The sequence below is a fragment of the Miniopterus schreibersii genome (assembly GCF_964146895.1).
Source record: "Miniopterus schreibersii genome assembly, chromosome: 1".
NCBI classification, from domain to species: Eukaryota; Metazoa; Chordata; class Mammalia; order Chiroptera; family Miniopteridae; genus Miniopterus; species Miniopterus schreibersii.
Window position 1 is genome coordinate 146,068,231 of NC_138101.1, and position 13,410 is coordinate 146,081,640.

General features: G+C 36.2%; 1 protein-coding gene across 3 annotated transcripts in view; it reads right to left on the minus strand.

Moving 5' to 3' along the window:
• SPG11 (SPG11 vesicle trafficking associated, spatacsin) overlaps window positions 1-13,410 on the minus strand; it is an 82,445-nt gene that overhangs the window by 51,466 nt on the left and 17,569 nt on the right. For all 3 annotated transcript variants that reach the window (XR_014000213.1, XM_081157171.1, XM_081157172.1), the window contains exons 9-17: window positions 13,235-13,390; window positions 12,665-12,840; window positions 10,429-10,605; window positions 9,068-9,139; window positions 8,651-8,778; window positions 8,152-8,327; window positions 7,233-7,446; window positions 3,448-3,651; window positions 1,690-1,796 (exon numbers count right to left, since the gene is read on the minus strand). Coding sequence is in view for 2 of the 3 variants with exons in the window: in XM_081157171.1 (XP_081013297.1) it covers window positions 1,690-1,796; window positions 3,448-3,651; window positions 7,233-7,446; window positions 8,152-8,327; window positions 8,651-8,778; window positions 9,068-9,139; window positions 10,429-10,605; window positions 12,665-12,840; window positions 13,235-13,390 (1,410 nt within the window). In the remaining variant the exon portion in view is untranslated. The remainder of the gene's footprint in view (window positions 1-1,689; window positions 1,797-3,447; window positions 3,652-7,232; window positions 7,447-8,151; window positions 8,328-8,650; window positions 8,779-9,067; window positions 9,140-10,428; window positions 10,606-12,664; window positions 12,841-13,234; window positions 13,391-13,410) is intronic.

Sequence of the window (13,410 nt, forward strand, 5' to 3'; positions counted from 1 at the left end):
AAGCAATGCCCCCAATACTCTAACAGATAAACGGGCAAAAGAAATAACCATTTTACAAAGAGAAGCTGTAAATGTCCAACAAATAAAAATATATAATTTACTAGCAATAAAGAAATGCACACTAAAATAATTAGATACCATGTATCACCTATCAAAACAGCAATGATTTTAAAAATAATCATCCTCAATCACAGAGCTGGACAGAGTGTGTAGAACAGCTGGGGCTTATGAAGATAAAATGGTGCAAACCCCTTGGAAAGCAATCTGGCCTTATAACAAGAACCTTCAAAGTATGCATAACCCTTGACCCAGTAATTTCATAGCCAGAAATCTATCTGTAATAAAGAAGTAATCTGAAATGAGGACAAAAATTTGATGTTCAAGTATATTCAAGACTGTTATTTATAAGAGAAAAACACACACCTGAAAGCCTCACTGTTAAAAAATGAGAGAACAGAAGATTAAATAAGAACGTATCCATACAATGAAATATCATATAAACATAAAGTGATCAGTTTCTAGGAACACAGGAAAATTGTTATGTTATAATTACTATATGAAAAAAGCAGTATACAAATAAACAAATGTTTCTGGTTGTATTCTTAGCACTTACAGACTGTCACAAGGTAGGAGCTCAATAAATATTTGTTAGATGAATGAAATACTATAGACTAAGTTAAAAAAACTATGAAGAAAATAACCAGAACAAAATACATTAAAGTATATCAAGAGTTACCTATTGCCTGGCCAGTGCTGGCTCAGTGGTTGACTGTTGACCCATGGACCAGGCAGTCACTGTTCGATTCCTGGTCCAGGCACATGCCCGGGTTTCAGGCTCCATCCCCAGTAGGGGGCGTGTAAGAGGAAGCCTATTGATGACTCTCTCTTATCATTGATGTTTCTATCTCTCCCTCTCCCTTCCTCTCTCTGAAACCAATAAAAATATATTTTAAAAAAAGTTATCTAAGAATCTTCCTATCTACCAAGGCTATCTACCTATGGACATGCTATCTTCTCAATAGTTGCCTGCGGCTTCTAATTTCTTTTTACAATAAACATATAATACTTTATAATCAGCACCAAAAGAACAAAACAAAACAAAAAATACATTATGAAAAAAATTCTTCATTTGGAAAGAAACCAGACATTATATAAAAGTGAAAGATAGGCTGTTGACATTACTTGCCCTTTCTGGAATCTCTGGAATAACACCAGCGAAGCCCTCCGGACTCACAGGGTGGTTCTATCTGATTATAACCAGAGCAATGCTCTCTGTCAGCAGCTCTGCTACAGAAGACACAACAAGCCCCCATACGCTGTGGATTTCTTTTCACTCCATCTGGAGTTCCTTACTAAAAGAAGACAGATCACTTCTCCATGGGAAAAGGGTGTCAATCTGCCAGAGAGCAGGAATTCAGCCTGTGATAAACTGGTAGGATGAGAGATATTCAAAGAATAGAGCAGGAGGCTGAAAGGGAAAGGAAACAACACTCTGCTCCGTCTGGCTGTTCTTGGCTGGGAAGAGGCTAACATTTTTGTTCTTCTGCTTCTTAAACAAAACTTGAGACTAGATTATGGTCAGATATTTGTCTATAGCCAAATGATTTAAAAGAGTTCACAAGTTAAATGCCACTCAACAGACTAGTTATTTATTCAAAGAAATTTTTGTATTTAATACAGTACCCATACCTGTTAAGTTACTGGAAACTTCTCGACACTGAACTAAAAATTCAAACCAAGGGTAAGCTTCATGTAATTCTTTTTTTCCCAAAAAGGAACAATTTGGAGGTCTAAGCCTGTATGTAAAACAAAAGAAAACAAACTATCTGATTAACATGCAGGATTAGACAGACAGTTACAACCATGTTTGCTCAGGTTATAACTAGCATTAAAAAAACCCTTGGGCTAAGTTGGCATGGCTGGGAGGTTGAGCACTGACCTACAATCCAGGCGACCAAGGTTCAATTCCTGGTCAGGTCACATGCCCGGGTTGCAGGTTCGATGCCTAGGAGGGGCATGCAGGAGGCAGCCAATGGATGATTCTCTCTCATCACTGATGCTTCTCTCTCTCTCCCTCTCCCTTCCTCTCTCTGAAATCAATTTTTAAAAAAAACAAACCCTGGGGAGGGGGAAGGAATGGGGTGGAACGGGTCATTGGAGAGAAAAAGGGACATCTGTAATATTTTAAACAATAATAAAATTTAAAACAAACAAAAAACAAAAAACACACACAAACCCTTGGAATTAAAAAGTAAATATAATATACTCCCACTTGTGTTGTTTTACATATTCCTTATGATCTGGAAATAGAGGAAAATTTTAGAAACAGAGATTATATTTAAAATGTGTTTAGTATCATAATAAAATATTACCAGCTCTGTATAAGATTAACAGATACCTTGTTTAAGATACTTTGTATTTTATTATTTTTACAATAAAAACTCTTCAGCATTTTCAAACTTAAGAGGTTTATAAAAACCTTTCCACAACTACAGAGAAGTGAGGACTGAGGAGTTAAGGCTCAGAATAGGTCCTTTGAAAATATAGCTTTTAAATCAATGCTTGCCAGTAGCTTTGAGGAAAATATTTCTGTGTGTAAGCTTCAATGATATGAACCAGAAATATAGCCTCTACTTGAATTCCTAGTCTTCACTACACAAAATTAATATGTTCTCATTAGCACACTGAAAGTAGGCTCTAGAATCAAACCTAAGTAGAATTAAATCTGACTTTGCCATTTACTAGCTGTGTGCCATAAGTAAGTCACTTAGTCTCTCTCAAAGCTTCAGTTTCCTCATCTGTAAAGGAAATATTCTTCACCTCATAGGGTTTTTGTGAAGATTAAAAAAGATAATCTAAGTGCCAGAAACATTGTAAGCACTCATGTATTAGAGACTACTACTACTATTGTTATTACTGACCCAATAGCAATGAACACTGGCCACAAATATGATTCTGCAGGTTGATATTAAGTGGGTATATGTTAGTGTATATTTGTATATCTATTGATAGATCCACCCATCCATCCATCCATTCATCCATCCAAATGTAAATTTTAGAGCACATCTAACCTGCAGTGGCTATGAATTCAAAGTTGTTTAGCATTTGCCTGGTAATGAAAGTATCAAAAAATTCCAAGTTAACTGTTAGTAACTTCCTCTCTTTTAAGCTTTTAAAGCATTTCTTTCACTTTATTTTAATCTCCAGTTATTTAAAAGGTTAAGAGATGTTACAGATTTAACATCACCAAAAAACACATGATAAGCATTTAGTTAACTATAACATAGAACTAAAAGATGTACCGAGTGCTGCAGTGGGAGGAACTACTTCAAAAAGATCAGTATTCTTCATGTGAATGATCAATACTTTGCTATTGTCACATTCAAGTGGAATTGAAAGAGGAAACATGAAGACCTGCTTAAGGACAAATCAATTCTCAGTACTTACTTGTAACAGTCAAGATAGACATAAAGAAGATACTGCAGACCGTGTTCCAAACAATAGAGAATGAAGTGAGAGTGGAAATCCCAACCTTCTTTAGATCTGTAGTTTTGAACAGGGAGGGCATCTTGCATCACACCCCCAATGCGGTTCAGTCTTAGGAGGAAGAGCTGAAAGTCTTGTAGTTCAGATATAATAAAACTCCCATTCCTATAGGGCAGGTTTAAGAGATGGCAAGTTAAAAAGTTGCCAGATTCAGAGCAACCAAACCACTCCCGTTAATTTAAGTCTCAACTATAGCAGGTCCTCCAATAATGTTCTTTTGTTTCTCTCAACACTGTTTTGTTATAACTTATAATATTGATGAGATGCTGTAGAAACTTAACTCTTGTTTATATCAATTATCCTGTGGTAAAACTGGTTTCATTAACGTTGTTTTACTTAAAGCCACAAAACGTATTGACAATGTTAAGCAAGGACTTACTGTGCTTAAAAAAAAAAGTATTTACAAATTAAAGCTGCCAATTTTTACTCTATAAATATATTACGAGACACATTTTGCTGGTTTCCAACAAAGATTTCTGAATCATTGTAGTATTTAAAGGTAGTAACAACAGTCTTGAGTTATCTTAAATATTTCAAAAACCTAAGCTAAGCTATCGCCATTTTTTTGTTTTGGGCTGGAACTGTACAATCCAGTGTACAATAGTGGTTAGCTCTTGAAGCTAGATGTTTCAAGCACTGAGAAATTCACAAAAATATACAAACAAAATCATTGAGAAACTAAAGCAGAATAAGTTAAATAAACCAACTACTAAACAATAGAAATTTGCATTGAAATAATACTTTCTACAAATTCACTGTTAAGTACATCATATATACCATACAAAGGAGTACAGAAAATACATTATGTGGAGTTTAAAGAAACACCATGTAACCACCACCCTGATTATAGCACATTATACCTGGAAGCCTTTGTTGTATCCTTTCCCCAATGCACGACTTTTGCTACCTTGACTTTGTGATAACCATTCCCTTAGTTTTATTCATAGTTTTAGCATCCATATATGTAACCCCAAGTAGTATATGGTTTGGTTTTGCCTATTTTAAACTTTATATATAAATAAAACATTCACCCAGCAAGAGTGGCTCAGTTGATCTCATGTAGTCCTGTGTACTGAAAGGTTGCCAATTCAACTCCCAGTCAGGGCCCATACCTGGGCTGCAGGTTTGATCCACAGTAGGGGCACATATGGAAGGCAACCATCGATGTTTCTCTCACATTAAGGTTTCTCTCTCCCTTCCTCTCTCTAAGCATGTCCTCAGGTGACGATTAAAAAAAATAAAAACACTCGGGTACATTCTAGAACATTCTACTGAACATTGTGCAATTTATGTTGATACCTGTGGCTACAGTTTGTTAGCTTTGTTATACAGTATTACACTGTATGACTATACCACATTTTATTTATCTATTCTACCTTTGATGGTCATTGCAATTGTTCCTAGACTTTTTCTGTAAAACAAATGTATATTTCCATGACTACAAATAAGGAAGAGTACCTTTTCATATGTTTATTGGCCATTTTTGCTTCCTGTTTGTGAAATGCCTAATTGTGCTGGTATCTTCCCCTTCAGATCCAAGCTCTATTCTTCTCCTGCTCTGTGTCCCTGGAGACTGACCTGTACTGGTTGCTCAAGAAGACTCCAGTGCTCTCAGGCTTCTGTTTTGGTTTGCCCTATGGGAGACCCCCCCACCAGGAGATACGAGTCAGAAAAAGGGTAGAGTGGGGATGTTTTGGCTCTGTCTGTGCTGGTGATTGCAGGTAGGCTGACACTCTCCTATAAGGGCCCCAATTCTGCCAGCCAGCTCTCTTGATCTCACTAGCTGTTCTCTTCCTTTGCTCCTTCAGGCCTTTTAGAAAGCATACATTACTCCCACGTCATGAGGATATTCTGTATCTTCTAAGTTTATAGTTTTACATTTGATATTTAGGTTTAAAAATCTACCTGGAATTGATTTTATGCATGATGTAAGGCAGAGGGTCCAATTTAACTCTTCCCCTATATGGCTATCATCCAGTCACCCCAGCCCCATTTGCAAAAAGACTATTCATTCCCCACTGTTTTGTGGTGTCACCTTTGTCATATATAAAGTGAGCACGCACGTATAAGTCTGTTTCTATGCTCACTATTCTATTCTACTGGTATATTTGTCTATCCCTGCACCAATACTCCTAATGTCTTAATTGCTACAGCTTTAGAATAAGTTTTGATATCTGGTAGGGCAAGTTCTTCTTTGGGGGGCTTTTCTTGACCCTCTCCATTTCCGTATTAATACTTATAATCAGCTTATCAAAACCCAGAAGAAATTCTGCTGGGATTTTTATTGATATTGTACTAATCTAAAGATCAAGTTAGCAAGAATTGATAGCAGGCTTGTCTTATTCCAAATCTAAGAGAATGCTTGTGATGTTTCACCATTAAGTATAATGTTAGCTACAAGATGTTTTTTTAGATGCCCCTTTCAAGTTAAGGAAGTTGCATCTATTCTTAGTTTGCTAACAGTTTTTATTACAAATAGGTGTTGAATTTTATCAAATGCTTTTGTGTATCAGGGTGGTATTTTTTCTCTTTAATTTGTTAATGTAATGGATTTCATTAGTTCATTATTGTCATGTTAAGTCATACATATATATTAACTTTTTATATAATCAAATATTAAACAAAATATGTAATAATCATACAAGTTATATGAAATTTTACTTTTAGTAAACAAGAAGAAGAGAACTTAGTGCAATGGGAAGAAGAATGAATAGGAAGTCAGGGGTAAAAAAATTAAAGCCTGTAAGTACTGGATTGGGCAAAGCTTTTAAATTCTCCGGATTCCACATCTTTAAGTTGGGTAAACAATACAGCTATACCTCCTCAGTAAGTATAACTATAAAATAAAGTGATACATGGAAAATAAATTTAAGAAATTTAAAAATTAATATACATGTTTAGTCTCCTTATATTATTTTGATAGCTTAGGAAGACAGATTAGGTTGAAAGATATGAAAATGCTGCTATTCATCTATTTTTGACCCACACAAATGTTAAGTTCACATGGTTTGATCTAAGATAATTATTTTTAAAAAGTAAAGTTCAAAGTCTTTCCTTACCACTCCAGGAGCGCCTTCCCCTCACTAATTTCTTAATTGAGTAGGCCTCTTTAGTTCAAGACCATACATAGCATATGGGTCCAGTGAGAAGAATGGGAGACATTACATGATACTAAGCTATCCTCACCTCAGCTCTTGCCACTTGGTCCTGCAGCCCCACTGACAGCTTACCATTTCCACACCAGAGCATATGCAGTGGTACCTCGGTTTTCGAACATCTCCGTTGATGAACATTTCACTTTACAAACGCTGTAAACCCAGAAGCAAATGCTTCGGTTTTCGAACTCGCCTCCAAAATCAAACATGCCATGCAGCTTCTGCTGAGGGCATGATTCTGAGGCCCAGCTGTCGGCTCTGGATCCCTCGGTTTTCGAACGTTTCAGAACTCGAACGGTCTTCCAGAACGGATTACACTCGAAAATCGAGGGACCACTGTACAAGGTTTGGGGAAGAACCTTCATCTAGAATTTGAGAGTCTATTCACTACATGATGCTAAATGCATGTGATTTTAAAACCTCAATATACAATAATGCCCTTTCCATTTAAAAATACTATGAAACTGGATTCATGGCATTTCAAAGGAAACATTACAGAATTATTTTTTATCCCTCTTCCCCACATAGTACCTGGCAAGCTCATCTAAAATTTTATTCCTCATGTTGTTGCTGCAGCAAGTACTCTGATCAATAACATCAACAGTCAGAGGAGGCCATTTGTTCTGCTGAAGTGAAGAATGAATATTCTGGGTCTGAAATTCTCTAATCCACGACATAATGCTTAACCAATCATGGCGGGCTGTGAGGTATCTCCAGAGGACTTCAGGGGAATACGATTTGTACTCTACATCAAGAACAAAATACATTTTAAAATAGCAATGAATTATAATTATTGACACAAACTCAATACTAATCAACAGTAAATATGACGATCATGACAATATTTATATATATGAATTATTCAGGCCCTCTGCTTCTTTTACTATTTTCCCCTTTTATGTTGCTGTTCATTTTATAATCACTGTTCAGCTGGAGGAAAAGCTAAATGTTGCTTCTTATTAGTACAGTGGTTAAATAAAACTTGGGAATTAGCTGTGTGTTTCACTTATCTTTTCAGCCTCTTTCTCCCTTTTCTTTTTCTTAATATAAATAAAAACTTTGGCTATAATAATAAACATGAATTTGACACCCTATGAACTACCACTGTTTACCATTGTTAGTTATTACCCAGAGCCTCAATATGATATAGATCCTCAGTTTACACAAGAAAAAATTCAAAGACTATTTGTAAAAATTAAAAATGTCACCTTGAGGCAGGGAAGAGAATTCAGCCCTGAAATCTCAACTTATTGAACCATACAACTTTTCTCTTTCACTAGTACAAATCCCTTACAAAAACCTTGAGATAGAGGTCTTAATGACTTGCATTTTAAAGGAACTGAATATTTCCCCCCAAAAGGAATTCTAAAATGGAGAGACACCAAGATATACTAAGGCCTAATTTAATACTCATTCCATATGTTCAGATTTCAGGCTCTCTCACACTTGCCTTGTGGATTTATCCTGGGCAGGAGGATAGATTCTTGTGTTTGTTGATTCCACCACTGAGCCCAATTTAATGCAATTCTATGGTTTTGTTTGTTAAATTTATCTTTGTGATCGTATTTCAGGAATGAGTCCAAAATAGATTTGTGCTTGAAAAAGTCTTGTTCCTTTATCCAATACCTAAAACAGTGATATAAATTTTTTTTAAATTTTGCAGGAAAAAGCATCATTTTTTAATCTGCTCAGAAACTACTGTTCTTTGGGGGGAACACATACTTTAATACTCTTAATTTTGAATTTATTATCTTAAAAATATATATCTGATTATGCACATACTGAAAGAACAGGAAATTCCTGAGTCCCTTCTGGATGATACAAGTTTTACCTTTATAGGCAATGTAAGCTCAATTCCACAGAAGAAATTCATGCTCATTAACAATTAAAAACTAAACACTATCTAAAATATTCTTCCCATGTTACCAAAAGGGGGCTAATGAGGCTACCTGGGAAAGGACTGGATCTGCATATTTTCTTGCAAATGTTCTGAATAAAACTTCTCAACTTGATGCACGAAGTTTATAGTTCTTTTCTCTTTTTCAGAAAAATAATTTTTTTCTTTTAAAATTTCAACCTTGAATAAAAAGTAATGAAAGCAGTGACTTCACAAAAACCAAGCACATTTCCAAAACAAATGTCATGAAATTAAATGCGACTTAAGAATTGTATTTTGAATTTTTGAGGTAATGTATATATTCACACAAGTTTTCCTTTGCCACAGATGCAAAATGATCATTTAAAAAGAAAAAGAAGTTGTCTTACTTTCACTTACTGGATATTAGTTGAATGTTAAAATAATTTATTTTGAAGTTTCACCAAGGTTTACTAGAACATGTAAACTGCATAGTCTCACTTTTACCTACCAAAAAGTCTCGTATATTTTTATCAGTTGTATAGAAGCATATCTTGAGCAACTGGTCCTTTACATCAAAGCCCTATAATAAACATAGAAAAAACTTAATTTTGTATTGGAGCTATTTTAAATATAATACATATGTTGGATACAGAAGTACTCTATTATAGACATGTATAAAATTTCACAGCTTTCCTGCTCTTGTGAACATTCGTTTTCTACATTTATCATACATATTTATTGCCTATGCCTAGAGTCCTTAAGCATTTTGCCAGAACAAAGGCAGCACATCGAACAATTTAAGGTAATGACAGGCTACCACTGGACCAAAACTACAGGTATCTGATATGATGACTCACTTAAAAACAAAAGTCAGCTCATAGTTTCACTCTTCTACACTTCCAGAAAGTTACCATAGGTAAGACCCTGACCGTGAAGATTAGGGCCACATCTTAGTCTAGTCCAGGAGCCCTACCTCAAATGAAGTAAAGCCATGGAGCACGAAGCAAAGGTATAGGCCATTAGAAAGTTCAAATGGAGGTGTAAGGGGTCACATGCACAATATAAAATGTCCCCCAACATACGATGAGGTCCTGTGCAGGCTTGGACATGGGTGAAGCCTTCGACGAGAAACACTGTCTACTTTTAACCAAAGTGCCAAGTCTAACAGAGAGCAAATAACAGAAACTTGAATCAAAAATATCTTCAAGAAAATTCTCAGTACCAAAAAACATTTTAATATTATTATTTCCTAGTAAAAGCTACACAAATCTCTTAGTCTGTGATACAATATGAATACAAATAAATTTTTTTTGTGTGTGTAAAATTTTGGCTTTATTATTTTATATTCAGTAGGTCAATTCAAGCTCCCATCTATAACTTGTGGGATGGGGGAGGTTGGGCCCCGGTCAACCGTGGACTTTCCAAGTTACAAATCAGTAACAGTGGTCCAAAGGTGGCCAAAAGGTGTTGAGTTCATTGCATCACTGTAAACAGAGAAAATCTTGTCTCTTCCTGACCAGACACCCAAAAGGTTATAAAAGAAATGTAACTTAGCTCCAATTTGAGCATGCACTAAAAAAATTTAAGCCTCACCTTGGCATTTTTAAAGGACTAAATTTGACTCTAAGGCCTCGCATGTCATAAAAATATTCATTTACCATATCTACATAAAAAGGCCGCACATTCTCATTATATCAGTAGTTCTACTGCAACTATGAGATAAATGACTCACACTGGCTGGAATCAAATCTGATTTCCCAATGATCATGACAGACACAAATAAGTCAATTCTTATATCAACCAGAAACTGTATATAGAGATCTTTTCTTTAGGGACTTTAAGATCAGACAAACAGATTATGCCACTCACCATATTCTTTAAAAGTTCAGAGGCTTCCTTTACATTGTTCTTTTTCAAATTGTCAAAGACCAAATGTAGGCCTATTTTAATCAGCTCTTCGAGTCTTTGAGCAGAATGACTATTAATCCTGAAGAAAGTTTGTGCCTCTGGTATTTTGTTGTTTAAAATGGCATTGGCAATAACTTCCTAGGAAAAGGGAAACAAAATCTGCCTTTTAAGTTCCTTTATAAGGTTATCAACATGGACTTACACATTTATCGAGCACCTATTATAGGACTTTTATTGAAAATCTACTACTAGATTTTGGTCTTTGCACAGAAGATACAAAGTTGACTGAAACACAGACCCTGCTGGCCAGGAGCTTTTAGACTAGTGGAACACACACAAATAAAGTGCTGATTATTATAGTACTATATGATAAGGGAGATGATACAGGTGTCACCCAGGGTGCTAGAGAGGAGGGTTCAGAAGAGGAGCATGACATAAGAGGGGTGACCACAAAGAAAAGGCTTCCTAGTAGAGATGACTGATGAGGTAAGAGTTTTAAAGACAACTGTTATATATATTGAGAAAAGAGGACAAGAGTTCCAAAAAGAGGGAAAATTATGTGCAGCGGCATAAAGGCAAGAAACAGCATCAAGTCTTCAGGGATCTCCAAATTATTGGATATAACAGGGGGGAAAAAAGAAGCTGGGGAGAGTAGCAGATGAGGCATGAAAGAAAGGCAGAGGTTCCAGCATGAAGGGCACTGTGTGTATGAGATGGATTTTTTTTTTAAATATATCTTTATTGATTTCAGAGAGAGGAAAGGAGAGGGGGAGAGAGAGAGAAAAACATCAATGATGAGAGAGTCATTGATCGAGCCCACAGCCCAGGCATGTGCCCTGACAGGGAATCGAACCCCAATTGCCTGGATCCTAAATCGACGCTCAACCGCTGAGCCACGCCCGGCCAGGCTATGAGATGGATTTTATCCTGAAACTTATGTGTAGCACTGAAGGATCTTAAAAGCATGAAGTGATATAATCATATATATACATATTAGGAAGAATATATATATATATTAGGAAGAATATTCAGGCAGCAAGTGGAGAATGGACTGAAAGGGATTCAAGCTCAAGAAAGTGAGGCATTAGATTACTGCAATAATCTAAGTAAGAAGAAATCAAGCATAAACTGAAGACCTAAACCCAAGAGAGAACAGAAAGGGGGCATTCTTAGCCAGGGGCTTTAGAGGGGTGCGTAAACCTCATTAAGCCATGTGCAAAATTGTGTGTATGTGCACACGCACACATTCACATGTACATTTTTGGAGACAAGAGTCTACAGCTTTCATCACAGTAGACTATAACCTCCCCCAAAATTAAAAACCAGTGATTTTGAGTACAAAGAGTAGAGGAACACGGATAATGGAACCTTGGAAGACATCAAAGGGGAATGCAGAACAGAGAAGAGCAGGTGAAACCTGCAAAGGAGACTGACAAACAGAAGCCAAATAAAGTAGGAAAAAAATCCAGTAATTTTTGGCTACAGAATAAATAAGAGATACAGAAAATGCAGTTACACTAGGTATTGTACTTCCCTATGTCTCTGCCCCAAGAACAGCAGTCCTGCAAACCTGGCAGCCTCTCAACCTTATCACTTTCATTCCCTATTGACACTGATCAGCTGGGTTAAGCTATTTTGGCCTTTGTATTTCCAATACCAATGCTCTCCATGTGGGTGGAGGGATTCTTCTAGTCCCTAGTCCAGCACAGTTTGGTTGTATTAACCTCTATTATAAAAAGAAAGGCAAGCAGATGAGCACAGAAAATTTAACTGGCAAAATACCTTAACTAGAATCTGAGATAGGACTCAAATTGAGTATACTTCCAGGCAATAATGTCACAAGTTTCCTAAGACTGAATCACCAACAGCAATCCAAAGATCAGGCAGAATGCCTAAGTCCAAAGTGCCAGGCCCTAGCCATTCAGGGAGTGTTGCTCATGGGTTCAGGGTTGGGTATTTGTCACTGGAGTCAAGTGGGCAGATGTGGCACTAAGAGGGACCTACTGTGTTCTGAATTAAATAAACAAAGCTTGTAAACATAAATCTAAAGTTGTGCCCAGAGATCTCCAAATCTACAAAACCTAAAGCCCTTGCCAAAGTTTCTGAATCACATAGAGTCTAAATTCTGTTTATTCTATTGTTTTCTCAGATTCTCTCAATCTGGCAAATAAAAGAAGTGATAATTAGTCATATGTACCTCAATACTGAGTTTCTCCCATATACTGCTCTCCTTTACTTTGGGGACATTTTCATTTGCGTCATATTCATCCACAGCATCTGTTAGTTTCCAAGGAAACTTTATCATGAAGGTTCGAAGTTCGTTAATGTAGCTGGTCAAAATGTTCACTCCTTTTTGTAGATGTTCATCTAACTCTACGAAAAACACCAACATACCAATTTCATATACACATAAAAATTTGCGTGTGTGTATAGAAAGAGAGAGAATATATCACAAGCTGTTATAAAGAATTCTAGAAAATGTCAAAATTCAAACTCAGTGTTTTCTAAATTTCAAACAAAAAATGAGCTTTTTCCTATTTACAATTAACTCCATGATTTAATATAATCCTCCTCACAATGATTAGTCCTTTCTGCCAACTTTCCCAGTGTTAAAGCCCATTTCATTCACTCAGTTACAAGCTCATTTTACCCAATTTTAGCAAATGGTCCTCCACTGGCTTATGTGCTCTCATGCAATACGCCCACTTATATCTCTATTCTGACACAAGAATAGGACAATTCCACCCTTCTTTGCTGCTATTCTTACCTTCATTGTGAATAAAAAGCTCCTTTATTTGCTTGTTAAGGAAGGACAGTGTAAGATTAAGTAATTGTTCTGAGAAGTTTTTGCTTTGGGTTTCTGAATCACTTTCTCTAATTGCTGAGCAAAGTAAATCCAATGCTGGTGTCAGCTCTTCCACATCTGTGAAACAACCAAAGAAA